The sequence below is a fragment of the Salarias fasciatus genome, chromosome 23 (assembly GCF_902148845.1).
Source record: "Salarias fasciatus chromosome 23, fSalaFa1.1, whole genome shotgun sequence".
NCBI lineage: Eukaryota > Metazoa > Chordata > Actinopteri > Blenniiformes > Blenniidae > Salarias > Salarias fasciatus.
Window position 1 is genome coordinate 25406527 of NC_043766.1, and position 27986 is coordinate 25434512.

At 39.2% G+C, this 27986-nt stretch overlaps 3 protein-coding genes and 1 long non-coding RNA gene across 4 annotated transcripts; 2 read left to right on the plus strand and 2 right to left on the minus strand.

Moving 5' to 3' along the window:
• The first annotated feature begins 1592 nt into the window (after nt 1-1592).
• plekhb2 (pleckstrin homology domain containing, family B (evectins) member 2) lies at nt 1593-5816 on the plus strand. The gene is made up of 8 exons (XM_030083115.1): nt 1593-1749; nt 2667-2716; nt 2805-2957; nt 3057-3159; nt 3281-3320; nt 3721-3804; nt 4771-4885; nt 5041-5816. The coding sequence occupies exons 2-8, from the start codon at nt 2680-2682 to the stop codon at nt 5175-5177; spliced, it is 669 nt and encodes a 222-aa protein (XP_029938975.1). The 5' UTR covers nt 1593-1749; nt 2667-2679; the 3' UTR covers nt 5178-5816.
• Nucleotides 5817-7239: 1423 nt separating this feature from the next.
• On the minus strand, nt 7240-15789 carry LOC115381619 (vacuolar protein sorting-associated protein 4B-like). The gene is made up of 11 exons (XM_030083113.1): nt 15596-15789; nt 13962-14073; nt 13696-13840; nt 11815-11873; nt 11608-11727; nt 11354-11510; nt 11112-11260; nt 9235-9316; nt 8868-9087; nt 8318-8458; nt 7240-8241 (listed from the first exon to the last, which is right to left on the minus strand). The coding sequence occupies exons 1-11, from the start codon at nt 15614-15616 to the stop codon at nt 8140-8142; spliced, it is 1308 nt and encodes a 435-aa protein (XP_029938973.1). The 5' UTR covers nt 15617-15789; the 3' UTR covers nt 7240-8139.
• Nucleotides 8716-25439, plus strand: LOC115381623 (uncharacterized). The gene is made up of 3 exons (XR_003930438.1): nt 8716-8726; nt 23334-23342; nt 25362-25439. It is a non-coding gene; the product is annotated as an uncharacterized LOC115381623 (long non-coding RNA).
• On the minus strand, nt 17731-27814 carry ankrd29 (ankyrin repeat domain 29). The gene is given in 11 exon segments (XM_030083114.1): nt 17731-17970; nt 18072-18170; nt 18326-18421; nt 18543-18641; nt 18776-18874; nt 22245-22343; nt 22578-22676; nt 24103-24201; nt 24529-24639; nt 27642-27658; nt 27661-27814. Coding segments are annotated over 11 exon segments (945 nt in total). The 5' UTR covers nt 27704-27814; the 3' UTR covers nt 17731-17886.
• Nucleotides 27815-27986: the final 172 nt, after the last annotated feature.

Consider the following 27986-nt stretch of genomic DNA (forward strand, 5'->3'; position numbering starts at 1 on the left):
TGCACAAACCACGGGGATGTTTGACAAGCCAGGTGCCCCGTTCAGCTGGACCATGGTGCTAACACAGTACCCTCTAACACACCTCTGGTGCTGGCTGGTAACTGACCTCTCTCTGTCCTGCCGGCTCCTGCATGTCACACCTTGGTTGCATGCTCAAAGCATTATTGAATGCAGAAATTATGTTAATAATTAATAAGTTTTATTAATCCACTCACACATACACAAAAAATGGTGATTGATGAAACAGTTGATTGAATTTATATTTCGTCTCATACCACAAAGGTAAAAAACAGATCTTGCAATATTTTATGAATGTGCTTGTACTTCTCATTTCATTTAGCAGTGTGGTGATGCCTTATGCTGGAACAAGCATTAAATGATGGTTCGCAGAATCGAGTTTGTGTTTCTCCAGTGTGCTCCCTGACCAAAATTAACGGTCTTTCTTGGAAGCTAGTGAATCACGTTCATAAAATCTCTGTTTTGACAATTAAATCAAAATTTAAACTGAGAAAAACACTGACATAAAATCTAAATACAATCTAATGTAATCTAGTTCCTTAGGGTTCCACTGAAGGCTAAAAAATGGCATAAGTTATGTTATGAAACATTGCATTTTATGTGGAACAGCCAACTTTCCATATTTAGTTCAGGTGTTTTTATACAATCATGAAAATATCCAGTTTTCACTGTTTTTCAAGAGACTATTATAGCTATGGATTTCCACACACACACACACACACACACACACACACACACACACACACACACACACACACACCAATTTTGAATATTTACTTTTGAATTTTCCTTGAGATTAAAAAGGAAACCATCTATCTATTTGTCATTATTGCTTTACACAAATTATTTTGTCAATGCTACATTTCTAAAAACAGTAGTTACATTATCTCATATTTAGCTTAGTTATTTTGTCAGCCTTTGGTTTGACATCACTGTCTTCACATTTTAGAATTTCGCTGCAGTGTTTTTTTTCTTCTTCTTTTTTAGTGCACATATGTTTGGGTTGCTTTAATGCCATGATTATCTAAGAAACATCATGTTAACCATAATAAAGGATGCTGAGGAACTTCTGATAAGCCTTCTTAATAATTATGCTTGTGGTTATATAAAGATATACTTTGTTTATCCACTGAAATTGATCTTCACTCAACAAAAGCCTACTTTCAATTTATTTAATGTATAATGAGTCTTCAACAAACATTGAGAATTCTTTAGCATGTTGGAGTTGGACCAAGTTTCTCTCTCTATTTATTTTTTGTAAATCCTGATATGGTAACTCAAGCATAATCTAGTTGGTGATTATGTTAGTATTCTGTAGGGGCCAATAATAGAAATTAGAAAAAACACAACCAAAATTACTGTCAAATCTTGTGAAAGTTGTCAAATGTAATATACGTGATTCTATGGAAATTGTAGCAAAGATTATTTCAACCCCTGACAAATAATAACACCCTTCCTCAGCGGACACTGTGGAGCTCGGCTGAGACCCATCCAATATGGCGGCCGCTGAGGCGTCTGTATGTATCGCGTCTATGATGAAGACGCTGTGGGGGCGGAGCTCACAGCTCCTCTGACCGAGTGAACGGCTGTCTGCGGGCCGAGTCTCCGCTGCTAGTCGGTCAGTCGTTTTCTGCTCCAAGGCGGGCATCGTCTCTTTTTGTTTATCTCACTTCCGTGTTTGCCGCATCCTCCAGAAACATTTTATCTCCGATCAGTCGTACAAGATACCAGGCAAGTAAACACACTGCCAGCACACACACACACACACACACACGGATCTGTACACCGTCCGATTCGTTTATAAGTAAAAAACGACCGTTTATTTTTATAGACTAATGAGCGGCGTGTCTAACAGCCGACAACACATACAAACAACACAAGCTAACTTCGAACAATGGAGACTGTCCTCACCAACGGACAGGAAATAACGGAAAACTTGAAGTAATTGCGGTGTTGCGCTGCTCGCATCACCGACACATTTCAGACTCTTTACAAGGTGACGAGCTCTGTCCGGCCTGTCATGACTCCCAACCAGGAACACAGAGCTGGTTTCCAAACACTGGCCCATGAAGCGCGTTTCGGCTAAAAGAAGCTGCAGCTTTATGTCTGTTTCTCTTCGTTCAGTTTATGCAAAGCCGACATATAGTGTCATTATATCTACATGCTGATGGGAAACTGCCAGATCGGATGGCGTGATGGCTGCGATCGGGATTTTCTCTGTGAGCACAAGGCAACTGAAAAGGCTCATTCTGTAGGCAGAGTTTGCTCAATTTGTTTTATTGTAAATATTTCTGTAGACTTGTGAACAGTCACGAGGTCTGCTTAGTGTAAACCACGCCCTGCCACCAGCAGGTTCATGAAAAGAGGTCATAAGGAGGTTTTATTATCATTGCAAGTCGATATCATAACAAAATTAGGTTGGCTCAGGTTTTCTTAAATAACGACCATGGGTTTGGTATTATACCCCAAACCCCAAATACAATTATTGCAGTTACAGTTTTTAATAATCATTAATCACTTTGTCACATGCAAAACTAATTTTTGAATTCCAAAGACATTTTTATGTTTTACTACAAATAGAACGGCTGTTGCTATACTACACATCTAATAATGACAGACTCTGATACTTCCACATGTGTTTGTTGTAGGTGTTATCCTGAGATGGCCATGGTCAAGAGTGGCTGGCTCCATCGACAAAGTGAGAAGCAAAGCATATCCATCACACATCAGTTATTTAGGCACTGTCTCGTGCAGATGCTTACGATGCGGTTGCATTTCCATGTCAGGTACCATACTGCGTCGGTGGAAAAGGAACTGGTTTGACTTGTGGGCAGATGGAAGACTGGTGTTCTACAATGATCAACAACGACGTGACATGGAGGATGATATCCATATGAGAGTCAACTGCATCAACATCCGCAGCTCTGCTGCATGTCACGGTGCTCATACTGATTTTTCACAGTAAAAGTGTTACTGATATCACTGTCTCGTTTTCTTTTTTAAACCCTCCTGTTTTCTGTGTTGCACCATTTCTTCAGATCTGAATCCACCAGAAGGAAAAACGCGTGAAGCCTTGCTCCAGATAGTGTGCAGAGATGGACGGGTCATCAGCCTGTGTGCAGACAGTGCAGATGATGCTTTGTAAGAAAACACCTATAAATCTGTTGATTTGTTTTTTTTGTTTTGTTTTTTCCCTGTTATTATTTTGGCCCGATTGAAGATTTTGATGAAATATTTTATCATGATGTTTATTTTGCTGCAGGGCTTGGACTATGGCGCTTCAGGATGCCAGAATCAACGCGGTGAGATTTTGCTAACATTCACTAAGACATAAGATCTAATTAACGATGGAAAGTTCCTGTAAATAAAGTCTGTATCGTAAATCTTTACCTAAAGACATAATAATTTCACATAACTGAAGGGTTGTTGTAATATTTTTGTAGCTCTTTTCTGGTTGTAAGGGCTCTTTTGTGGTTGCATTTATTTATTGTTGCATTTATTTTCATTGCATTTCATAGAGTGAAACCAAAAAAAAGGATTGATGTACTGCTGTAAAAAAAACATCAAAACTGTATAGGAGACTAGTAAATTTTGGTAAAAATGTCATCATCATGTGATGTTTATTTCTTTTTTGTTTTGATCAGTTATGTTTTGTATCTCAGATTTGGTGGAGTGATTCTCTGTTGTGTTGAATGTGTTCAGGTGGTCGCTACTCCTCAGATCGGCTTTGCACAGGAAGTGATGGCGTCTGCTCCTCCACCTTACTCAGAATATGCTCCTCCAATGGTAAAATAAATAATCCCTGTGTGAATATGCAGAGCTGTCATAAGCTGCAAGGCAGGTTTTGGGGGTGGAAAATGTTATTTTTAAAATGTGCATGTTGGTAGTTTTATTTAACCACTTCATTCATTCATTGGAAAGTCAATTATTAGGAGAGATATCAGTGTATGTGAGCGCCTTTCACTTTAAGCAGCAACACCTCTTCCAGCACACAACACAGTTCTGGAAGGAACTTGCATAATTGTTTGAAAACATGTTGCAGGAGTTAAAGATCATCCGTGGATGTGCTCTGATTTAAAGTAGTCAGTTTCTTCATGTAAACACAAAGCGTAGGTTATTTATGTTCAGATCAGGAGAATCTACACTGTCACTTTCAATGTTCTTGTTCACACTATTTTTTTCTTTTTAAACACTGGCTGTATGTGTGTGGATGCTTCTGCTACAGAATTCATTTAAACACCAATGAGACACCTTCCTGGTCATAATAAATAATGGATAAGGAGTGTTAAATTACCCTTAAGGGGCACAAATGTCAACTTACACAATATTGTATTTATTCTTTCTCAAGGATATATAGAAATGTCTGGTAAAGGATTGATGTCAATTATGCAACACCTTCAAGGCCTGTCTCTAAAGTGACTGTAGTTGTAGCCATGTGTTGATGTAAAAGTCTTCAGAAAGACTACCCTCGTGATAGCACCTGATGATGGCTTCACACTGCATGACACCTTTAATTGCTGTGTGTCTACAGTTTACTGACAGTCTCCTAAAATGGAGACAATAAACAAGTAGGCCAACACAAAGAACCAACCCAACAACTGCAAAAGAAAGATTACCTATATTTACTGCCATCTACTCTTCAAACTTTGGATGTTCATTAACCTTTGTGACCGAAGAAACAGTAAATCAAGCAATTGCATTAAAAGGTCATGCTTTATGTAATTTTTGTTTTGTTGGTTTGTTTTCCATCAGGCTTACGCACCGGGGCCTTATGGGAACTATGGTGCGTCTCCCCCACATGCCACACAGATTGTGTACTCTGCAGATGGGCAGCCCTACGCTGTGGCTTACCCTTACCAGTACCAGGGTAGGTAGCGGCAATGCCACCAGTATTTTAAACCATTATATGTTATTGTCAGATTCTGGTGATATCCATGAAATAAGGACATTTATTTCTCAGTTTCAGTTAACTCTGGGTTTTCAAAAATAAAAACCACGGTATGATGTTTCACATGTCTTCAGGAGGATATGCTGAACCTGGCGTGAACCACGTGGTAATACAGGAGCGCCGGCGTGACGATGGAGGAGATGTGGCTTTGGGAATGCTCGCTGGAGCAGCAACTGGTTTGGCACTGGGCTCGCTCTTCTCCGTCTTCTAGGGCCGTGACTAATATACGTTTATCAGCACACATTTCTCCCGTAATCGCAGTATATGGCTTCCTCTCTGTGCCATCACATGCTGGGCTACATCTTAAAAGCATAATTGTGATGCACAGGGAATTACTCACTGTGTACTATATATCTTAGTATGTACCTTTAGCACTTTCTCATATACTCCGTGTTGCCGTTTTTCCAAACTCCCTCTATGTTGCCTGAAGACGAATGTTCCTAATCCCTCTAAAAAATCAACTACTACTCAGTTAAAAGAGTTGCTAAAATGACAGCAAAGAAGCTACTCTATTCATGCACACTTCAGGACCTCTCAGACGAGTTTGTCTGATGAATTACTGTTATTGATTTTGTTTGCAATATTTAAAATCAATAATTTTTTTTTCAAACTAATGTCAACATAATTCATTTTGAATTCTTTGTTCTGTACTTTATTTCTTTGATATTATTTGTTGTGGTTGTGATTATGCAGTGTTTCATTAGCTCCTGAGATTATTTATGAAGGAGACGGACTGAGAGGTGGCTAAAGAAGTGTACACTCTAAAAATTATTTATCAAATGTGGTTTGGATGATATTGTTTTTACCAGAAATAAGTCAAACTGCTCAGAAATGCTAGCATAAGTAAAAAGGGACATCACTCCTCTTAACTTGTTGTTACATGCACATTTCATGATTGTTTTATCTTCACTGACAGCTCTTGAATCATACTTGATGTTGTGGTTGTTTTTGTTTTTTCTGTTGGTTCAGTGCTGAATCCATAAACACTTGCAGGTAAATAATTTGTTTTAAGATTTATTTAATTTTTCTCTGCCTGCTAAATAGCCATTAGAGTTATGATGGAAACACATGGCATCTTTTTCCCATGGAACCTGGTGGTTGGTAACGTTTCTCTCAGGTTAGGCGCCAACGATGCTTCGGCTGTCAGGAAAGTGTCTCCATGTTGATTGAAATATGCTCGTCTGACATGCGTCCACACCCCACGGCTCTTTCAGACCTCTGCTGTGGATTTGGAAAGTAAATAATGAAAATTCAATTAAAGTTAGTTTTTAGTTTGCCGGCTTTTCTAATGTAATTCTAAATTTGACGATTATGATGCTCTTGTAACATCAAAATAAAAATGGTGTTTGATCTTTTTGTTGCTGTGATGAGACCAAAGACAAAAAAGTGATTTTGAAATATGACAAAGAAGCTGAAAATATGATCAGTTTGGACTGTTTGAAGCGTAAATGATTTTATGAGTTCAAAGAGGGACAAAAATCCATTGCCCTTCCCTGCCACTCTCCAGACTATTGAGCCATCTCCATTGAATAGGACTGCATTTACGGTCAACCCAGTCTTTAGACGGAGCTGGCTGAGATAGGTGATGTTGCTGTCCCAGTTCCACAAACGTGACGATGTGCAGATGCTGCGTGATGAAATTCAGGAACAAAAATCAATTTTTTTTTTTTTTTGCAACTATAAGTTTTCCACTTACAATGTTAAATGATGCCATCAGATTGTTTTCCTCCTCTCTACAATCACAGCTTTAAAAAAAGTTCTACCCGTACCCTGTATCATACTTACATGTCTGTATATAAAGTTTTTTTTTCTTTTCTTTTTTTCCAAATACCAAAAGGAAGGACACTTCTGTCAAAAGTAACAAAAAAGTCAAGAGACTGGGCCAACCATGCACCGGGCCATTGAACTCCACTGTTGTTCCTTAAACATACCGAAAAACAAAACAAAAGAACAACAAAATCTTCCCAGGAAAACCAAAGCCCCCAAACAGGACTGCCCAAGATCTCCAACCCAAGCTGAAACAACAAAAAAGGAACTGGAGAGGACCAAACATGCTGCGGCCACAGCCAAGGTCATGAATGAAGTGAAGTTTAACACTGATGTCAATTTTCTAAAGGTTGTAAGTTTCTTTCTAGATGTGAAATTTCATAAATCCTGCTATATTTCTCTTATGAGATATAATTATGAAATTATATTTAACCTGCATAAAAAGTGAAGGTGTGTTACTTAAGAGATGTATTTTAACAAATAAATATATTCACAAGTTAAAAACCCATGTTTTCTTGTTTTCTTTATTCATCCCCCAGACTTTTGTTCACAGAACATATCAAGTGCATTTGAAGCAGCAAAACAGAAAAACGTGTGAATGACTTTTAAAAATTTTTTAATTGACATGATCTAAAATAATTAGAATTTGAACAAAAAGCCAAGAAATCCATAAACCATGAGAAAAAACTTGGAAACTTAAGTTTAATAAATGACCTAATTTCTAAAGTGTGACTAAATCACAAAAAGAATTTGACTGATTTCAGCAAAAATCTTTTTGTTTACTTTAGTAGAAAATTTGAAATATTTCCAAAAGCATTTTTGCACATCATTTACATTTTACTCCCATTAAACCCTGGGAAACTCGCAATAAAAATAAACAATGTCAACCTGGAGTGAAACAAGATGATCAGGAAAAGTTTCTTTTTTTGTATGAACAACTGTAAGGATTTGAAATAATTATTGCATGAACCCATATTTATAGGCGCAGACTGTGACATTTCGACACGTTAGACTACAAGCGGTATATTGGAAAGGTGCTTCTATTTGTCCATCACCATCTGTACACTTTCTCCCTTCAAACAGTGACAGTCATACATCGCAGATTTTATATATATTTAATTTATGATTTTAATAAAAAAGATTATGAAATAATGTATTGAGTAACAGAAATAAAAAAAAAATCATTAAAATAGATGTAAACAGGAGATTCTCTGCATGAAAACATGAAAGTGTTTAAAAATGTAGATTTTAATTGGTTCGTTTTAGTCAAGATATAAACTCTGGGCTCCAGTGACGTCTTATGGGAATGTGTTTACAGATTTTCACATTAATCAAACAGAAACAGAAAAGCAGAGAGTAAATCTTTCAGTAGAAGTCCTAGGTGTATGAGTGAAGTCTTACTACCATTAACCTTCTTGACCAAAGTCTTCGGTGAACTTCTTCAGCTTGTCCAGGTCCTGCTCATTCACGGTGGGCTTGTTGTTTGCCAGAGACCTCAGCATGTCGTCCTGTACGGGCGATATCAGGCAGGTGAGAGCAGACCAATAGCACAGAGGGATGTGACTGGGCTCAGTCTTTCCTCACCATACACACAACTGGTTCCAGAAGTTTCTCCCCGGGAACGTCCACCCAGGTCATTTCAATGGCGTTGGGATCCGAGGGTGAGCAGGGCGTCAGCATGTCTTCAACAACGGCGCCTGGATTACTCCACAGTGACCCTCGGACCTTCATCCAGGTGAGCAGATGACAGAAAGTTAAAGCATCAAGTAAGGCGACACTGACTACAGTGTGAGACTACAGTCTGCCTTTTCAGTCTACTACCAGTTGGTCACTGCTAAAACTGAATTCAAGCTGTGATTTGCTCCAGGTGCTGCAGATGGACAGACTGTCGTGTCTGCAGTTTCCCGCTACTGCCGGGATTTCACACACTGAAGAAATATGAGGGATTTATTCAAGTTAATGTTTCCCATCAATCTAAATTTTACATGGTTTTGTGTGTGTGTGTGTGTGTGTGTGTGTGTGTGTGTGTGTGTGTGTGTGTGTGTGTGTGTGTGTGTGTGTGTGTGTGTGTGTGTGTGTGTGTAGTTGAACTTGAGAAGTACAGGCAGCCCTGCACAGGTAAAGGTGATTTTACCTTTTTGAAGTGAGTGGCTGACTGAACCTTCCTGACGGGCTGCATGAGGGCGTCCCTCACAATTATACTGATGTCGGCTCCAGAGTAGCCGTCCGTCTTTCTTCCCAGAGCAACAAAGTCGGCCTCCGTCAGGCTGCTTGGGGTGGAGCCGAGATGGAGTTTGAACATAAAGGAGCGCGCAAGCTCCTCTGGAAGGGGAATGTAGATGCGCTTTTCAAATCTAAAACAGAACAAAAAAAAAAAAAAAAAGGGAAATTTAACATAAGCTGTTTTTTAAATCTTAAATTCTGATGATTATCATTTAAAGTATGACGAAAAACAACTTTATTTAATGAGAGATGATCAGAAAGCCATGATTATAGATAACCTTCTCCTGATAGCTGAATCCAGTGTCCAGGGTATATTTGTTGCTCCCAGAACCAGAATCCCGTCATTGTTATTGCCAACACCTAAAATGAAAAGAGAAATACAACCTGCTGAGTTCATTTATCAATCACAAGTAAACTGATCTGCAATCAGTGTGACAATTTCTTCATTATTATTCAAGTGAATATTTGTTGGCACACCTCGCAGTGGACCAGATGAAACACTGTAACGACTCTATGGACTGAATTCATAGTGCTATAAAGGCACCAAATTATGCACAAAACCATAAAACAAACAGAAACACATTAAACAAAGCAATCAAGTAAGGCACAAAATAGGGCAAAACTAATTTCATCACATTTAATAAAGCTTTTACATTAAGTTACATCTGTTGTTTACTAGAAAGCCTGAGTAAGTAATATTTTAAGGTCTGATTTAAAAGTAGCGTGCGTTCAGCTTGGCAGTCATTCCATATTACTCTGTGTTTCTGACCATGTTGGCTGAAAACGTGTGCCGCGCTACCGATCCTGGTCTGTGTTTATAATAGTGGAAGTCTAGGGTGGCAAATACGACTGAAATAAGGGTGCAGAACTCTATTTTCTTACTTTGTGGACGTTTTGGAGTATTCTAGATTAACTGATCAAATGTCTTTTGACAGTGTGTATCACCTTCAAAACTGTGAAGCTGACCAAGTAAAAACTTGGACAAAAAGAAAAAAGAGGCAATCAAGATCACTGGGAATAAAAGATAATCTTGATTAAATAAAGGAAAGTTTATATGTATGCTGATTTAAATTTTGTATAGCTGTATTAAGAGTGCTACAGGATTTCAGAAGAATATATTTTAACATGAGCTTAATTTTCCAAAAGTATGCGTGACTTCCTACCTTGTACCACTAAGGGGCGCTCGTGCCACACTTTGAAAATCTCTGATCAGCCATTCCCAAACGCAATACATCCAGGCCCACTTATAAACCATTAAGTCTTCTGGGGTACAAGCAATTATAAAATCTCAAACCTCACTAAAATATGAGACAGTTAAATTTCCCTCGAATAAATAAATAAATAAATAAATATTTAAATAACTAAATATTTAATCCTGAAACTGTATAAATCAATATGTCTGTGGGCTAATGGTAACAAAGTGGGTAATATGCATCCAGACGAACATGAAAATAACGTGCATATCTTCCAGCAAAATTATTGTGCTGTACAGTCGATCACAGCTGGTCTACTGACATGAATTTTAAAATAACCTATTAGCAAAAAGCATGAAGCATAAGTAGATAAATTTCCACAGCATTTCTTCCACAATAATGCAACATCTATCTAAGCAACACATGCAAGAAATAATGTGCAGTCAGTTCAGTGCTAATTAGAACACAATTATTATGGGCCTGAAAATTCACAGTATTCACCCTCGAGATGAAAATATAGGCATATTATAGCAATGTTGTTTCTCTCTGGGGCTATTTATTTAAATGAGTGTGATTAAAGACCCTTATTTGGCTTTGAAAAATTGCCATTAAAAACTGTGTTTCAGTGTTAAGTATAAGTCTTCTTTCCATTCAGTACGAGGAGCAATTTAAATTAAAACCTGACACTCAAACATGATGTTTAGAATTTTAGCTTTGCTTGCGTTATGTGAAGACATGAATGTGTGTGGCTGTCGGCCTCTCTGTGTCGGACTGGAGACCTTCTTCTCACCCATTTTTAGCTGAGATCAGCAACAACACCCAAAGAGCCTGACTTGGCTGAAGGTGCCTCCATGAATGGATGAATAAAGTGTTTTTCACCTTCTGGAGCATGAGGGTGATAATTCTTGATCTGCAGCTTCAGAGCTGTGACCTCGGATTTTATGGTTTCTCCTCCTGCTCACCCTGCATCTGGACGAGGAACTCCGTCTTGATCCTGCGAGCCGCCTCGCTCTCATTCTCGCTCCTCGAGCCACACAGGGAATCAATCTCATCTATGAAAATGATGGACGGCTTGTGTTCTCGAGCCAAATTGAACAGGTTTTTCACCAACCTAGCGGAAGAAAGAAAGTGTTTATGTTGTCAAATTTTTGTTCAGTTTTGTTTATCCCTGACTTGATCATCGTTTGAAAAAGTGTAATCTCACTTTTCACTTTCCCCCAGCCACTTTGACACCAGGTCAGAGGAGGAGATGGAGAAGAAGGTGGAGTTATTTGCTTCTGTGGCCACTGCCTTTGCCAGGTAGGATTTTCCTGTTCCCGGCGGCCCAAACAGCAGGATTCCTCTCCAAGGGGTTCGCTTTCCTGCACAGAAACATGCATTGCCTTAACAACAACAACAACAACAACAAAAATCACAGCAATTTCCAGAAGTGCAAAATATGGCTTTTGTTTTTAACACCTGTGAACAGGTGAGGAAATTTGATGGGCAGGATGACAGCTTCTTTTAAGGCTTCTTTGGCTCCCTCAAGTCCAGCGACATCATTCCATTTGATGTTTGGCTTTTCCATAACAATGGCACCTGTGAGAGCGACGTGTTTATCAAACACTTTACAGCCACGAGACATTTATTATCATATGAATTGAAATGCAGCACAGATTCCCTCACCTGAGAGTTGATTTTGGAACTTTTTTTTCTCTGAGTCTTCCCCTTCATCGCTTTCACTCCTGGTATCAGATGAAAACAGGACATTTATGGACTTATTACATTTCTAATGAAAAAAATAGTATGTTTTTTTTCTAATTTTGGAAGAATAACACTTTCCCATACACATTTTCAGGATGTTTTGATACAAAAAAAAAATACTAATTTATGGCAAAGGTTGGTTTTCCACTATTATAAAATAAATAAACGTGAACTGGAGGCCACTTATTTAAATAAGATGCATCAGAGGTATTTTGTATTTCATAGTTTCATATAGTGTGTGAGCATGCTCAATGGTGAAATAATTAGAGATGTGAGTGTGTGCGGTTGTTTGTGTGGTGTGTTCTTCTGTGTGGGAGGATGGGAGTATGTGTATATTGGGGGTTCAGACTATGGATACTGACATAAGCAGCATCTAAAGGATCAAGGGCCTGGTCCCCACTCCACCAGGTTCCCCGAGAGACTCAGGGTGGGGTGATGATGACTGACCCCTCTCACTCCGCCAGAAGCGCTGCCTCTGGTCACACTTCCAGACCGTCTTCATGTGTGTGCAGTAAAACCGAATAAAAAGGCTCATTGAGGTGCAAAATAGATGAATTACTGAGCTTCAGAAACAAAGCATCTCTGAAGTACACAGAAAAAAACTATGAGTTAAAAGTAGCTTGTGGGCAGATGCTTGTTGTTCTTTTAAAGCAGCCAGCTGCTGTTGGTGCAATAATGCCTACAGTAAGAACTGCATGCCACATCGTCACGCTTCGGTGTAGCACTGCAGGGAAAGAAAAGCATTTGCATTCACAGATATTGTAAATGCTTTGCCACCTTTACATGACCAAAGGGATTTATTGTGCAGGGGGAAAAAAAATCCATGTATGATAAGAGATTTTTTTTCCTCCAGTGCATTCATTCACTTCTCTTCATCACATGACGACAAGAAATGTTTTAAATGGCGTGAAGAACTTGCAGGGTTGCATTTATATCCACCTATGGAGAAAGTCACCCTGCATTACAGACGTTTCTGTTCTGAGTAATTCCATGTTAAATTGTTAGGCTAATTGAGGGTAAATCTAGAAATGTATCAACATATGAAACAGTGGAGCTCCAGCCAGCGCCCTTTTTTCATCAAAGGTATGAAGCTCATGGAGCAAGCATAACTGAACCCAATTTGGGTATTTTAATGATGGATAATCTGCACAAAGGTGTTCCACTATTTAAAAGTCATGTCTTTATCTTTTAGACAAAAACTGCAATAAACCAGTCTACTGACTATAATTCCATTTAAGAGCCAGGCATGCAATAGGCAAAACTGAGGTAAATAACTGAAGAGCAGAGTCTTTGATTCTTGGGAGGCACTGATGTGGAATAAAAAGCTTATTGCTAAGAAAACAATGTTAGAATCAAATCCACGCGTTAAAAGTGAGTTTGTGAAAACATGCATGATGAGAGCGGTGTATCCTGCCCTCATCCATAGTAAGCTGGTGGTACACAAGATAAATCGATGGATGGACGGTATGATTTCAGACAGCAAGTATTTTTTTTTGTAAAGAAATTCCAGGTTTGAAAAAAAGTGATGATTTTTAGAATATTCTGGAATGATCATGAGATCATTTTACTGGTCCAGCATAATCGCTATTAAACTGAGCTGTGTTTGACTCTTACAGTTAATAATATTGATTTATTAACCTAAAATCGAACACTTTCTGCAATTAATACTTAATGATAACATTGTATATAAGGAAGTCATTTGAACCTCAAAGAAAAAAAAAAAACTATGTGGATGCAATCTGCCATGGCAGCCATCACTAACTGTATCCTAACTTTTGTTGCGGATGAATGGATTACTCTCACCCTTTGTCACCAGACACTTTCACAGGTTTGGCTGGAGGACTGTTCTCCTTCTTCTTCAGATAATCCTTCAACTGTTCCGCTCTGTCCAGGTAGTCGAGACACTTGGCCCTGATGGACTGCTTTGCTCTTTCGCCCATTGCTTCATCTGCAATGACAAGACATTTTATTTATTTATTTATTTTTAAAAAGGAGTCCAATAGTGGTGCTGAGTAAAGTGGAAATGGAGTTCAAAAACCACAATCACAACTATGAGCCACGTTACTCACATTTGACAACATGAAGAAAGTATTCCACTGCATGCTGATAACATCTCAGAGCCTCCTCGTAGTTCTTGGCTTTGTCTTCTATTGAAGCTTTGCTGGCCAGATCAACAGCTTTCTGTGACAGAAACATTGAAAATGCAGATCTCAAATAATGAAAATCTTAGTGTGACTAATAAGTAGCCATTAATGAACATTATCAACAAAAAAAAGTATTCAGAAAGAGATGAGATGCTAAAAATGGGATCCTTTAAGAAAAAATGTACTAAAATACATAGGGAGATTGATAATAACAGGATTATGTAATCCCCAGTAAAGTCACAAATTATAACAAAACTCTTAAGAGTGCAAATTAAACAAAGTGTTGTTAAAACAAAAAGTGAGAGCAACAGAATTTTCAGCAAAGTAGTTTAAGGGATTCAATTCAAATCAAAAGAAATAACTTCAACAGAGACTCACTATCCTGTGACTCACCACTGTTACCTCTTCACACCATTAACACAATTTGCTTGAAGGTTCAAAGTATGTATTTATATTCTCTATTTGTCACTAATGCTGAAGCTTGTGTAAAAACCTGCTCTAACTTATCAAAGTGGACACACAAATTGTACAGTAGCACGGTACTGTGGTGGTGGAGTGAGGAGGAGGTAGTGGGCCTCCTTTCTGTGAGGTTTCTGCATGTTCTTCCTGTGCATGCATGAGTTTTCTCTGTACTTCAGTTTTTTTTCCCCCACACTTCAAAAACACGCAGGAGAGGTTAACTGGTGTAAACTGAACGAAACTGGATATAAGATGAATAAAATATTTTGAAATGGCTTGGCTGCTGCATATGAAGAAGTTCCACTACATATGAATTTTTTAAACGACAGTTGTAAATGGGCATATAGCCAAATTTTAAGGTAATTGTGTGAACCCCAATTTAAAAGCAAATTGTTTATCTTAATTGTCCCATCATATTGACATGTTACAACTTCAGTCACAATATGTTGCATTTGTAGTCCATAATGAATTGAAATGTTTTTTCCACAACATTCAAAAAAGTACGTATGAATAGAATACAACAGAATTTAGTTGCAGATTTTTAAGTCATGTTTTCCCATGTCTGTTTCTGCGTCTGACTTACTTAATTGTGCATTTTACTTGTTAACGGGTTTGTCGTGGTGTTTTCTTGACTGCAAATGAAAAAGCACCCCTGAGATCAACACGTTATCCGAGTTTTCTTCAGATCAGTTCCAATAAAGGCAATTTTATCCTCTGAGATGCCACTTAGTTGAAATTAAAGCAGTCGAAATAGCCTAAAAGTACAATATATGTAGAGAAGAACTTGGATAAATGTATCAGATTACAATAAATAAATGAACATAAAAATCAATTAGATGTATTTATCCAAATCAAACAAGTTTTACTTCAAGTTTCTCTCTTAGTGAAACATGACAGGTGATGTAATACTTGCCAATCCTTTTACTAATCATTATAATGTCCGCGTTTATTACATACGTGTCAGTTTTCTTACTTCTTTAAGAGAGTCAGCCGTTTACAATAAGAAAAAAGAAGTGCAATACGTGGTTGCTGAATGAATTTTAAAAACATTTTTATCTTGCTGTGAGTCTTGAATTGATTCAGTACTATTTGTCACTCACTTGTAGGTTAGCGGAGGCCATCGGGTGCTGGAGCGACGGTTAAGCAAAGCCTGAAGGAATAAGAAACGTTTTTAACTCTCCTGGATGAATATCTATACACTCTTCACTCCCAAGCGACTCTTGCCAGGAAACATCCTCAAAGTTTTGTTTATTTGCTGTCACTTCCGCGTCAACCAATTCTCACCTGTCACTTCCGCAATGTTCGGTGACGTCACACCATCGTCACAGCAGGTGAGCTCATTCATTCATTCATTTTGTTCTAAATAGTACTTTGACCCTATTTAAATTCAAACAATCCGAACAGATTGCTTCACAAACGCTTTGAAGAACTGAAGCAATAGATTTGAATCCAGAGGATAAATGAGTTACAGGTATGACATAATACTGACCTCCTGTGAGAATTGATCATAATAAACAATGAATCATAGTATTTCTTCAATATGAAATGCCATGTTATAACTTTATTATGCCAGTGTAAATATTATTTTGAAAAACAAACAAACAAACAAACAAACCACAGTCTTCATAACCTTCCACAACAAACATGCACACGGACACTCGTGCATATTAGAAAAAAAGAAAATTAAACTTTATTACTTATATTAAAAAGGCAAAAAAATAATACTTTGGGTAAAAAACAAACAAACAAATCACATACAACCAGAATAACAGGATAAAGAAGATGATGTACATGGCATTTTGATGCAGTATGTTTGACACTAAACTGAGTCAAGGATTGTTCAGCATGTGACAGTTTGGCTCCAGCTGCAATCAAGAGCAAGCTCCAAGTAAAGTACAGGGTGCATATGAGTAGTCTGAACAGCAAGACATTTATACACTTAACAGTTGAACTGAGTGTAAATGTAAATCACAGACACTTGTATATCACTTCTTCCTGTTCTAAAGCAACATTTCACATAAGCAAATTGTCATTCTCAGTTAAACAAATTAAGACATTGGTGTTGTTCATGTGTATAGACTTTGTTCAACTACAAATCTGCTGTCTCATTATGCTGAATATAGTTCCAGTTACAGATTTCCAGAAGAAGTCTTACGTTCTCAACCAAATTAGAAATGCAGGCATTTCACAGGAAAAAATGGACTGGCAAAAGTAGAAGAACTTACTCAACTTTTGTACTCAAGCTAAAGTAACAAAGTAACAGGTCCTGCGATGTATCTCCGTACAGAAGCAAAAACAGAAATCAATGTTTAACTTCATTAAAACATGACTCTCTTTTGAAGATGGTGTGCATATGCCCACACACACAAATATATAACCATTGTTTCAAAATTGTTTGTCACCATGAAGTAAAACATGTCATAATATAGAGAGAGTGATAGTGTGTGCAAATCAGTTATTACATCTCCTGTCTCGAGCCATCTGCCGTAAAGGTTGAAACAAGACACAATGAAGTTTAAAAAAAACAACAGATATTTGTAATGAAATGTTCCAAGTCAAAGTGCAAAGTCATTAAAAAATAAAATATTTTTGACACCTGAAAATCTGCTTGTCCACAGTAACCAAGTATTCGTTCTGTTACTTTATGTCTCTGCAGATATCCACATTTTGCTTTCCTGCTACATATGATATTGTTATCCCCCATAAAGGAAAAGCTGTACATTATCCTAGAAATAAATTTTACTCTCTTGAGAATGCAATGGTTAGTTAAGAGGACTCACAGTCATCACTTTTTAGTATGAAGTTATACAGATCTTGCAATGCTATTTATTCAGAAGTGTCTCAGAAGGGAGATTCATTCATGTATTTGCTGCTGGTAATAATGCAAATATGCTATATTGATTAAATCTTATTTGAATCTAGAGTTACAGTTTTCATCAGGCTTCAAGATGTTGGTGATGGCTGATGTTATATGAGAAGCTGCGGCATGTCGAAGGCAGGAACACCATTACTGTGGTATGAAAGTCAGTCCTCTGCCATGTCAGCGCAAAGTTCACATATACGATGGGATGTTTGACACTGCAGGCCTGATTTACTAAATAATACATTGCTTTTTTTGTTGCTCGTTCGTTCACTCATTCACTCACTCACTCACATTAATTGTGCAAGTTATACTAATGCTTGAGGTACCCATAACTACTGTTTTGACTGGTCATAGCTGAACTAAAGACAGGGATAGTTGCTGTTTTGAATAATCATGACGACATTGTCGATATCTGGAATGCTGACTCCAAATTGCTAAGTTCGGCTTCAAAATGGCTCGTCACGGTTGATGCTTTGTTTTCCCACCAGTGTGTTAGGCGCAGGCATGAAGCATTGATCTCTGTCATCATCAGCTGCTCCCATTCAATATTTTGGGACGTAATACATTTAGGATGCGATCATTCTTTGTGAGATCTGCCGGGAGTTCATTATTCTGTGAAATAAGAAACAGTAAATACAAGAAAAACTTAGACTATTTTGTAATTTTTTTGTCTGATAATCACCTCACCTCAACTTCTAGTTCAGGTGTTTTACCTTGTTGGGCAGCATTGGGTCTGCATGGGCCCCGAGCAGCAGCGTAACTGTTCGAAGATTTCCACCCATAACTGCAGCATGAAGGGCGGTGGAGCCGTTCTAGACATGAAAATGCAAATGTAAAAAAATATGAAACATTCCTGCATTCATTCTCACTGCAAAAAAACAAAAAAACAAAGCAAAAATTTTATGATCTATAACAATGCATGTATAGAACAATATACGTATAGGTAGAACAACAGTAAATGTTTGACCTTGAGAATGCCAAGTGATGGAGAAAACTTGAGAAGTTCTTCAATAACACTGTTGTGTCCTTTAAAAGCAGCTTTAAATAACGCAGTCGATCCATCCTTGAAAAGTCACAGAGATACTCTTGGTTAGTGTGAAAGAGTTCACTGGTATTTCACGGGGAACAACTGATTCCACGATTTACGCCTTTACAGTGTTTATTGGCGCAGAAGATTCGCGTACTTGTCTGTCAGCGTCTCGATCTGCGCCGCGTAAGAGTAGCACCTTCACCACCTCACTGTGACCCATCTGAGCTGCGATCCACAGGGGGGCAGTGCCATCCTGGGAAACACATGGGAGGGGATTGTAGAGACAAGAAGAAAAAAAAAAGGGCAAGAAAAACAGCTATTAAAAACTTGATGTAGGAATATGTTGAGCTGTTCACTTAAGAGATGAAAAACACCTTCAGACAGTACCTCCCTCATTTGGTTGACTTTGGCGCCAGACGCCAACAGTTGGCGAATCACAGTCACATGACCTTCTTGGGCAGCGAGGAAAAGAGGACTTGCACCATCCTGGAACAGAAGAGTCATCTTACACACACATGCCACAGGGCGACATGGCATAAAATTCATATTTCGATATTTTTTATCAAAATAGCAACATAAGACACACACTTCATATACTGTACATTTTTCTCAATAAAGTTTAAACACAAATACTATGAAAGGATGAAAGTGACTAAGAAACTACAACACAGGCACTTTTAACAACAGCTGAACATATGAAATGTGTGAATTCTACAGAAAAACAGTGAAAAAAATGGCATGCTAAAATCAAAACATGTTCGTAGGGTTTAAGTCAGCTGTGTCAGACTCATTTTAGTTCAAGGAGAAACTAGACAGTGCTGAGCACATTATTGTGACAGCACAAAAGTACACATACTGAATCCCAATGTCCTGTTTTAATGTAAATAAATAGAACACGTGCATGAAAAGCTAGTATTTTTAAATAAGCACAATTTCAACATCATGACAATTCTAAACTTTGTGTTTAGTCATTGTTTAGTTAAGTTTAGTTTAGTTTATTTGTTTCTTTCGTTTAAAACAACACAAAAACAAAAACAAAAAAGATGAAAATACATCAATGTCATCAGTCTAGACACAAAACAAACGAAAGAAAAGGAGCAGAAAGAAGAACAATCTTATTATATCTGCCCCTTTACATACAAATTATTTGAACTAATACAAATTAACAATACTCAAAAACTCATATTCACTAAATCAAATGTTTCACACGCAACAACTTAGTTTTCATTTTCATATTCATCCAATGTGGAATTTTTTATATGTTTCTTAAATGTCATAATTGTTTTGCACTCTTCGATTTCCTGTTTCAGAGTATTCCATAAGTTCACTCCTTTCACCGCAAAGCGTCTTTCTTTGATTTTGGTTCTGAATCTGGGTTTTTTGAACACGTCTATTCCTTTAAGACTGTATATACTAGTTCTTATTTCAAATATATTCTGTAGGTTTACAGGCAATGAATTCCACTTTACCTTATACATTATTTTTAGGATACTTAAATCAACAATATCAGGAAATTTCAAAACTTTCAGTTTAATAAATAATGGATTAGACGGCTCTCGATAATGACTATTTGTAATTATTCTTAAAGCCCTTTTTTGTAGAATGACAATTGTCTGTAAATAAGTTTTACATGTCGTACCCCACACTTCAACACAATACATGAGATACGGTAAAATACAATGTTAACAAAGCACAACTGTTCAGAAAAAACTGTGTAACACAGAAATGGCTTTCCCAATTTTCCCTTTGGTGTAATTAATGTGAGATTTCCACTTTAGATCGTCATCAATCATCACTCCTAAGAATTTTGTTTCTGTTACACGATGAATTTCAACTCCATCTATTTCGAGTTTTACTTTCACTTTTTCCTTTTTATTATTAAACAACATAAAATTAGTTTTTTGGCATTTAGGATCAATCCGTTTAAATCAAACTGGTGTTTTATTACTTTCAATTCTTCATTCACTACTATTGTTGCATTTTTTTGTTGCAGCAGGATTGAAAGAGACATTTCACTGTATTTAGCATGAGGATGCAGTCATCTCACAGGCCGCACCAGACCCTCTGGCATCCCGGGTTTGGCCCACAGACCATATGTTGGACCTCCTGCCTGTTACACAACTCTGGAGGGGTAGGACTTTTGGTCAGAACATTTGCTTGAGTTCTCTACTGATTGTGTTTTTTCTGCTCAGCGTCAGGTGGGTGAAATCATCCGTTCCTCTGTAAAAGTGCTTTTGGTTGATTTGTGCAATCAGGGAATATGTGCACTAATTAAAGATCAATTGTTTGCACAGCGCAATCAGTAAATTGCACCCATCACCTGAAAGTGCTAGACACGCCCACTTCAACGTTTAATTTCTGTCCATCACTGTGTTGTTTCTGTCATCAAACGTGAGAAGAGAGCGTGGCCACAGAGCGGCTCGCTCAGAGCAAGAGAAGCTGCAGGCAGGAGAAAAATAGGGAAATATAGCACCTCCTAAAACTGATATTTTAATGCAAAAAGCCACATTTACATAAACAATATTGTATTATTCAATATTGAATTTTAAGAAAATGTCAGCTTTGATTTTTCACAGCCTAGAGCTGCACAACACATCGTTTGAGGATCGCGATCACATTTTACAGTACGTGTGAGCAATAGTCACGTGGATGGTCCCTGCAATGTTGGAGGCAAATGAACTCAATGTTCTTGACAAGGGTTCCTGACAAACACACTGTGTGCAGTGATTGTTTTTTAATTTTCCTGCAGTGTCCCAGTGCGGGGTCAGCCACTTGCCCCATCCTGTCCGTCTGTTCAGGCATGGCTGGGTCATTTGGGGCTGTTAGCTTAGCCACCGGTGGGGTGGCTGTCTGGGTTTTGGGTGATCTGTTCGTACTCGGGCGTCGCTGGGCAGAGCACCGTCTCGTCTTCTGGGACAGTGGAGGGGATATTGAGCTGCTGAGTCCCGGGACTGATGGTCATGCTGCTGCGGAGGTACAGTACATGACTGCAGCAGGACAGACTTTAACATGTGGGCGACAGTAGCTCAGTTGGTAGAGCGGGTCGTCTTATAACCAGAAGGTTGGCGGTTCGATCCCTGCTCCCGCAGGTGTAAAACTGGCGTTGTGTCCTTGGGCAAGACACTTCACTCACCTTGCCTAGTATGAAAGTTGTGAGAGTGAATGGTTGGTGGTGGTCGGAGAGGCCGATGGCGCAGATTGGCAGCCTCGCTTCCGTCAGTCTGCCCCAGGGCAGCTGTGGCTACAGTAGTAGCTTACCACCACCCAGTATGGTGTGAATGGGTTGATGTGATATTGCAGTGTGAAGTGCTTTGGGCTCTGTCATGCAGGGTAAAAAGCGCTATACAAGTGTAGTCCATTTACCATGTGCTGCAACTCGCTGCTGTGTGCTGACTTGGCATCTCTCTATTTCAGCCACATGATTGGTTCAGCAAAGGAGCTCTTATTGGCTATTTGTATCATCTGGCAAAACGAATGATATCTATTGAAAAGTCTATTAACCATATGTCTATTGAGGAAAGGTTATTTTGTGATATATATCAGTTTTATTTTATTGTCCTACACACAGAATAAAACGAAGGCATGACAACATTATCACTATTTATAAATTCACTTTTGTGCGATCAGGCAGTTTCCCCAGGCCTCAAGACACATGCCAGTCCTGCCCAAAGTGATTCATGTCTGACTCAGCAGAAACCCGAGAGGCTGGATTCCAGCTGCAGGGACAGTCTGTGCAACCAACCATCATGCACCTGACAAACAGCAAAGCTTAACACGGCACGACGAGGGGTACCTGACAATGAGAGGAGATCACCCCCACACACAGAGTGCAGATAAGAATGCAGAGAGGACTCACGTTTAGCTCATCATGGACATTGGCTCCATTCTTCAACAGGGTGTCAACCACTTTGGAGTGGCCGTACTGAGAAGCAACAGTGAGAGCTGTGCCACCGTCCTGCCGGGAAAAACATTTAGAAGAACGCAGCAATATAGTGAAGCAGCAGGTCTACTCAGCAACAGAGTGAGATAAAAAAATAAAATAAAAGAACGCACACAAAACATGGTGAATAGCACACTTTGTGAAATGTTATTGATTCATCTCAGCTCAGCAGTAATAACATGGCAGCATGCTGCATCACACCCAGCGTTACAAAGGCCATGAGACACGTCATCCCGACCAGAGGCATACCTTTGTCTGGAATTCAGTAGAGGCACCGAATTCAAAGAGAAGCTTCACAACGTCATGGTGTCCCTGCTGGGAGGCGAAGAACAGGGCGGTAGAACCTGTCTGCAGGGGAGGGTGAAAACAGACACTGCTGTTATTTACTGTGAACTCTGCCCAGATGCTCAACATGTTGCATTTTACTAATAGATAGTTAGAGGGAAAAAAAATATTCGAATAGGTGTTGCAAAAAACTTCTCTCAAATTTTTTTTGTCTCAAAAACTAGACATAGAGGTCAGATATCCTATTTCAGCAAAGTTTCCTTCCTGACCTGTGCTGTATTGTCTGATACTGACTGAAACAGGTTTAATAGGTGAATCAACATATAGCAGAGGAGTCTTGTTAGGAATATCAGCACATTTGCTCTTACATGTTCTCGTAACAGATCAAAACCACCAAACCAGCACCGAAACACACCGTGTATTGCTCTGGTATAACCACCATGATATACAAACTTTTAGTCTAACATAAAAGGCAAAATTATTTCAGAGGAACAGTTCAACAGTTTGTGAAATAAAAGTGCTTCCCTCCCAAAAAAATATAATTATGATTAAAAAAAACTTAGCACAGCTTGCCACAAGCTACTGTCAGTGTTACTTCATATAAAAACTTTAAAACTGACAATATGTGTTCATGTGTTGTTTTTTTGCTATTTTGCATCTTTACATCGTAATTAGTAAAAATATCTTCCTGTTGCTAAACATAATAGCTGTCAAATTCAGATTAACAAGGTCAGACTGGAAAAAAGCATCCAGCAGTAAACACTCCTCAGCTATTTAGTGTAATAGTAAAAAAAACCCATCGTTTGTGTGATCTGAAGTGCTCATATTTCAAAGAATTTCCTGTCTGGGTGTAGCGATGTCCTGGGTTTCCTAATAACAGAATGTCAGCTTAATTCAAAGTCTGAAGAGGAGAGAACAACAGGGTGCTGAGAATAGGTAAATATTTATCCGACCATTAAAACTCTTAACCTCACCAACTGACATATTTATTTAATTCACTCTATAAAGCAAAGTATTAATAAACTTGATTTTTTGGGGGGATGATGTTTTTCAAATTGAAAGATATTGTTAACAGTTGTTATGATTTATAAGCAACAGTAAGCACACAGAAACTCTTCTCCTGCTCATGATGTGCTTTCATTTGACATATGTTGTCTTTATATGAAGACAGACAAGGTCCTCTTTGCATTGAAGTTAACTTTACATTTAAAGACCCTTACAGTTCTCAAGATGTGTGTTTCATTGACCACATTAATAGTGAATCCCTCCACTTAGTTTTTCATAATTCCCACAAATGGTTTCAGGGAAAAACCAGGCTGTTAAAGGCAATCCCAGATTCCCAGATTTTCACTAAAGCAGTCCCACTCTGACAAAAGCCCTGGTTAGATTACTTCCCGGCTGCATCCAGTGAACCTGTGGGACTTCCACTAGACTTGAAGGATCTATTTTAAGACAAGGAAGTCTAGATTATTTTCCAAGTATACTGTACCTCTCTCTGGTAGTTGATATCAGCTCCTTGCATAATAAGTTCTTTGACACACTCATAATGGCCACTGTACGACGCCACCATCAGTGCTGTTGTTCCATACTGTGAAAATAGACCCCCCACCCAAAAAAAAAAAAAAAAAAATGTAATTAAAAATGTGTTTTACTGGTCCGACTGTCAAGAATGTGCTTAGATTATGAAGACAAAGCCAAAAAATGCAGTAACTTTTTTGAGTCAGTGAAACCTTACAACATTTATAATGACGGTGAAAGAAAAAAACAAAAACCTTTAAAAAAAAAAAAAGTCAAACGTAAAATGGCACGCACACATGCATCACAGAGGTAAGGCTTGAAGCTCTCTGTGCTCGTACCACCGGTGGGATATGGTTAAAGCGTGCAGCTGAGCAGCCAGGACATGCAGCATCCGTACACTGTCTCTGCAGTCGGCGTCCACGCGCCCGCTGTTGAGCAGCAGCTGAAGCAGGGCCAGGTTCCCCTTCCTCGCTGCCCAAAACACAGCATTAGCCAGGGGCGTTTCCTTCTGAAGGGTAAATACACACGACAAAATGCTGACATGAGACAACAATTATAGCATTATACTCTAGACAGTAACAACAGCAGAGTGTGCAGGTGTCATGGCTAAGCACAGCTTTAGGGCGTCTGTGTGTGAAACACAAAAGCTTCACTAATCAAGATCACCACATGATCAAATATCAAACAGGTATGCTTTGACAGCAACGCTCCAATATGTTAAGAACTAAGCATAACTACAGATGTCACCTGTCTTCCTTTAAAACAAATTCACAATTATTCATTCATTTATTTATTTATTTAATGCTTTTATTGGTGGGAATATGTGGAAGAACTATCAATGTGCTCAGTAAGACCAATAAAATAATAAGATAGCTGTTCAATCTGAAATTTGACAGGCCTCAAACTTGTTTTACGTTAAGAAAGAGAAGAAGTATGAAAGCGGATATTGAAAGGCCACAGTCCAGCAAGTTTCAAACATCTCCGAGCTTTAACACACCGCACTGTGTCTCAGTGCTGCATTTGATACTATTGATCAGAACATCTTACTCTGGAGACTAGGACATGTTATCTGGATCAAAGGAACAGCACTAAACTGTTTCCAATCATATTTATGAGATAAATATCACATTGTTGATCCTAATGATGACTCTTCAGCTCAGACTGAAGTTAAACATGGGGTTTCACGGTGCTCCGTATACTTACATGCTTCCTGTGGGGAATATAATTTAGAAACACTCCATTAACTTCCATAGTTATGCAGATGCTACAGAATTCTATTTATGTATGAAACCAGATGATACTAATCAATGTTTCAAACTAGGAAGACATAAAAGCCTGGGTGAGCTGTAATTTTCTGCTCATGAACTCAGATACAACAGAAGCTATTAAATTTGGCCCAAAACGTCAGCGACAAATGATTTAAACACGAGCTTTCTTCCACCTACGTAATGTCTCTAAAATCAGGAACATGTTGACTCAGAGCGATGCTGACAAATTAATCCATGTTACTTGTTTACTTTTTACTCTAGACTAGACAATTGTAATTCCATATTATTAGGGGTTCTGAATAACTGCCCAAGAAGTCTTCCACTGACTCAAAATGCTGCAGAGGGAGAACTAGCAGGAGCTAGCCGGAGAGATCACGTCAGTCCAATATTAGCTTCTCTTCATTAGCTTCCTGTGAAATCTAGAACAGAATTTAAAATCCTCATTTTAACCTATCAAGCTCTCGGAAGAGGAAGGTGGAGAGGAAGCTCCAGCAGAGCAATACGAGTGAGGTCTGGAGCAGAGTGTGAACATTCAGCAGCGACTGACACACCACCAACAGACTGGTGGATGGGACAGACCACCAATAAAAGGGTGGATGGGTCTGTGGACAGGGCTAATGACCTCAATCTGTTTTTGCTGTTAAACATAGATTTGATACGGACTGTGCTGTTCACCCCCATCACTGAACCACCCTCTCTCACAGCCTCCCCCTCCTTATACCCCCCACCACTGACTGTGCTCCTGTCTGTACCCCCACCCCAACAGACTGCTGAGGCCGCTGAGGTCCGTCAGCATCTGCCGCACCGTGCCGAAGGCGTTCGGTCTGTGGAGGTGAGCGTGACCCTCTATGCTGTTGCATGATGGGGCAGCAGGTGGAGGGCGGCCGACACCAACAGGCTCAACAGACTCATCAGAAAGGCCAGTGACGGGGTGCGGGTGGAGGTGGACTCCATGAGGCTCTGGTCAACAGCAGGAGAACCTGCAGCAACAGGCTCGTATCACCAAAGTGCAGCACAGAGGAGCAGGAGATCCTTCATTCCTGAGGCAATAAGACTCTATAACACCACCTTGGGAATAGTGCTTGTTGTGTTTTTCCATTAATTTCATTCTCCACTCCATACCAGGGACCGTTCATCCCTGTACATATTAATATTTGATATTGTTCATCTAATCTTCATTCCATTTCACTGGTATTTTAAACATGTTTTATTAATTTTGTATGTTCTTTGTGGAACAATGCCACATTGATAAAGATTTTTTTCTGTATTCTACTAACAACCAGGCTCCATCATACCAAAGAACTTTTGGTGAAGCAGACCACTTGGTTCTCAGAGTGCTGGCTCATTGGCGGATCGTGTGTTTTTGTAAAGAAGAATGAGAGGCAGAGCTCAGATAAACCTGAAATGCATCATCACGACGCAGACTATGCAGAGATTCACATCATTCTTTCACCAGGAGGCTACAGTTTCGTATAAACCCAGCGTGGGTGAATTGAAAAGGCCAACCTTTTAGTGAGTCAGGATTTTATTCATCTTAACAGATATAAAACTTAGGTAATAGTTCTTAAAGGCAAAGAGCAAAGATTAGTAATGAGTTCTCGACTACAATCTGTGAAGTATTAAAAAGCAGTGAAAAAGCCAGAAACCTTGGTGTGACTATGGGTTTGAATTAGACTATCTTTCAGTCTTCTGTACATGTAGCTCTGCCGAAGGCAGTATTGTTTGTATGGCTCTCCTTTAAGTAGCCCAACAAACTATTCTCCTCGAGGGCAGATGCTTCTTTCATCTTTTGTTCTTACTGTAAATAGTTTGACTTCTTACATGCTCCAAAGGAAGTCTCGTTTGGGGTTGTGGGGGGCGGGGGGTTAACTGGAGATGGGTCTGATGGATTTATATTTCCTACTTTCCTCAACATACACATACACCCTCGTGCATGCACATCCACGTGCACAGCATCCCTCTAAATGTGTTAAAGGCCCACAGGGGCGAACGATACAGTATTATAAGAGCACGCACGCACACACACTGCCATACTGAATGAATGCATCTGAGTCCAATACCAGCCAGTCTAGTGTAAGTTTAGCCGTCTCGTGCAGTTCGACACCCCGCATCGTTGAATGAGCCCTGAACGGGAATAGCTGCACACTCCAGACACAGTCAGGCAGCCGCGCTCCGCGCTGTCACCGCGGCCCTGTAAGGGCTTCTTGCTGAGAATAGTGGATGGAGAAAGGCTCATGTTTACCTTGAAAGACATCCTGCAGACCTCATTCGTGACTCATGTTTCCTCCCGCAGCGCTCATTCATTAGATGCGACGCTCAGCACCACTCGCGCGCTTGTGCCGCACTGTGTTTGGGTGTTGGCGGCGCCCATAATAACAGCAGACTGTCAGCTGAGCTCATCCTCCGCAGTGAGTCCTGCACGGGACGGACGACGTGGGCCAGCAGGGGGCGCTGCACTTCACGCGCTCCTCCAGATCTCCTTTGATGTGATGCTTGGATGTGAAATTAAGCTTTCTCCAGGGACAACCACTCGTTCAAATGGGTCTTATTTCTGAGACGTACAAATACATGGAATGCAATTCAGTGT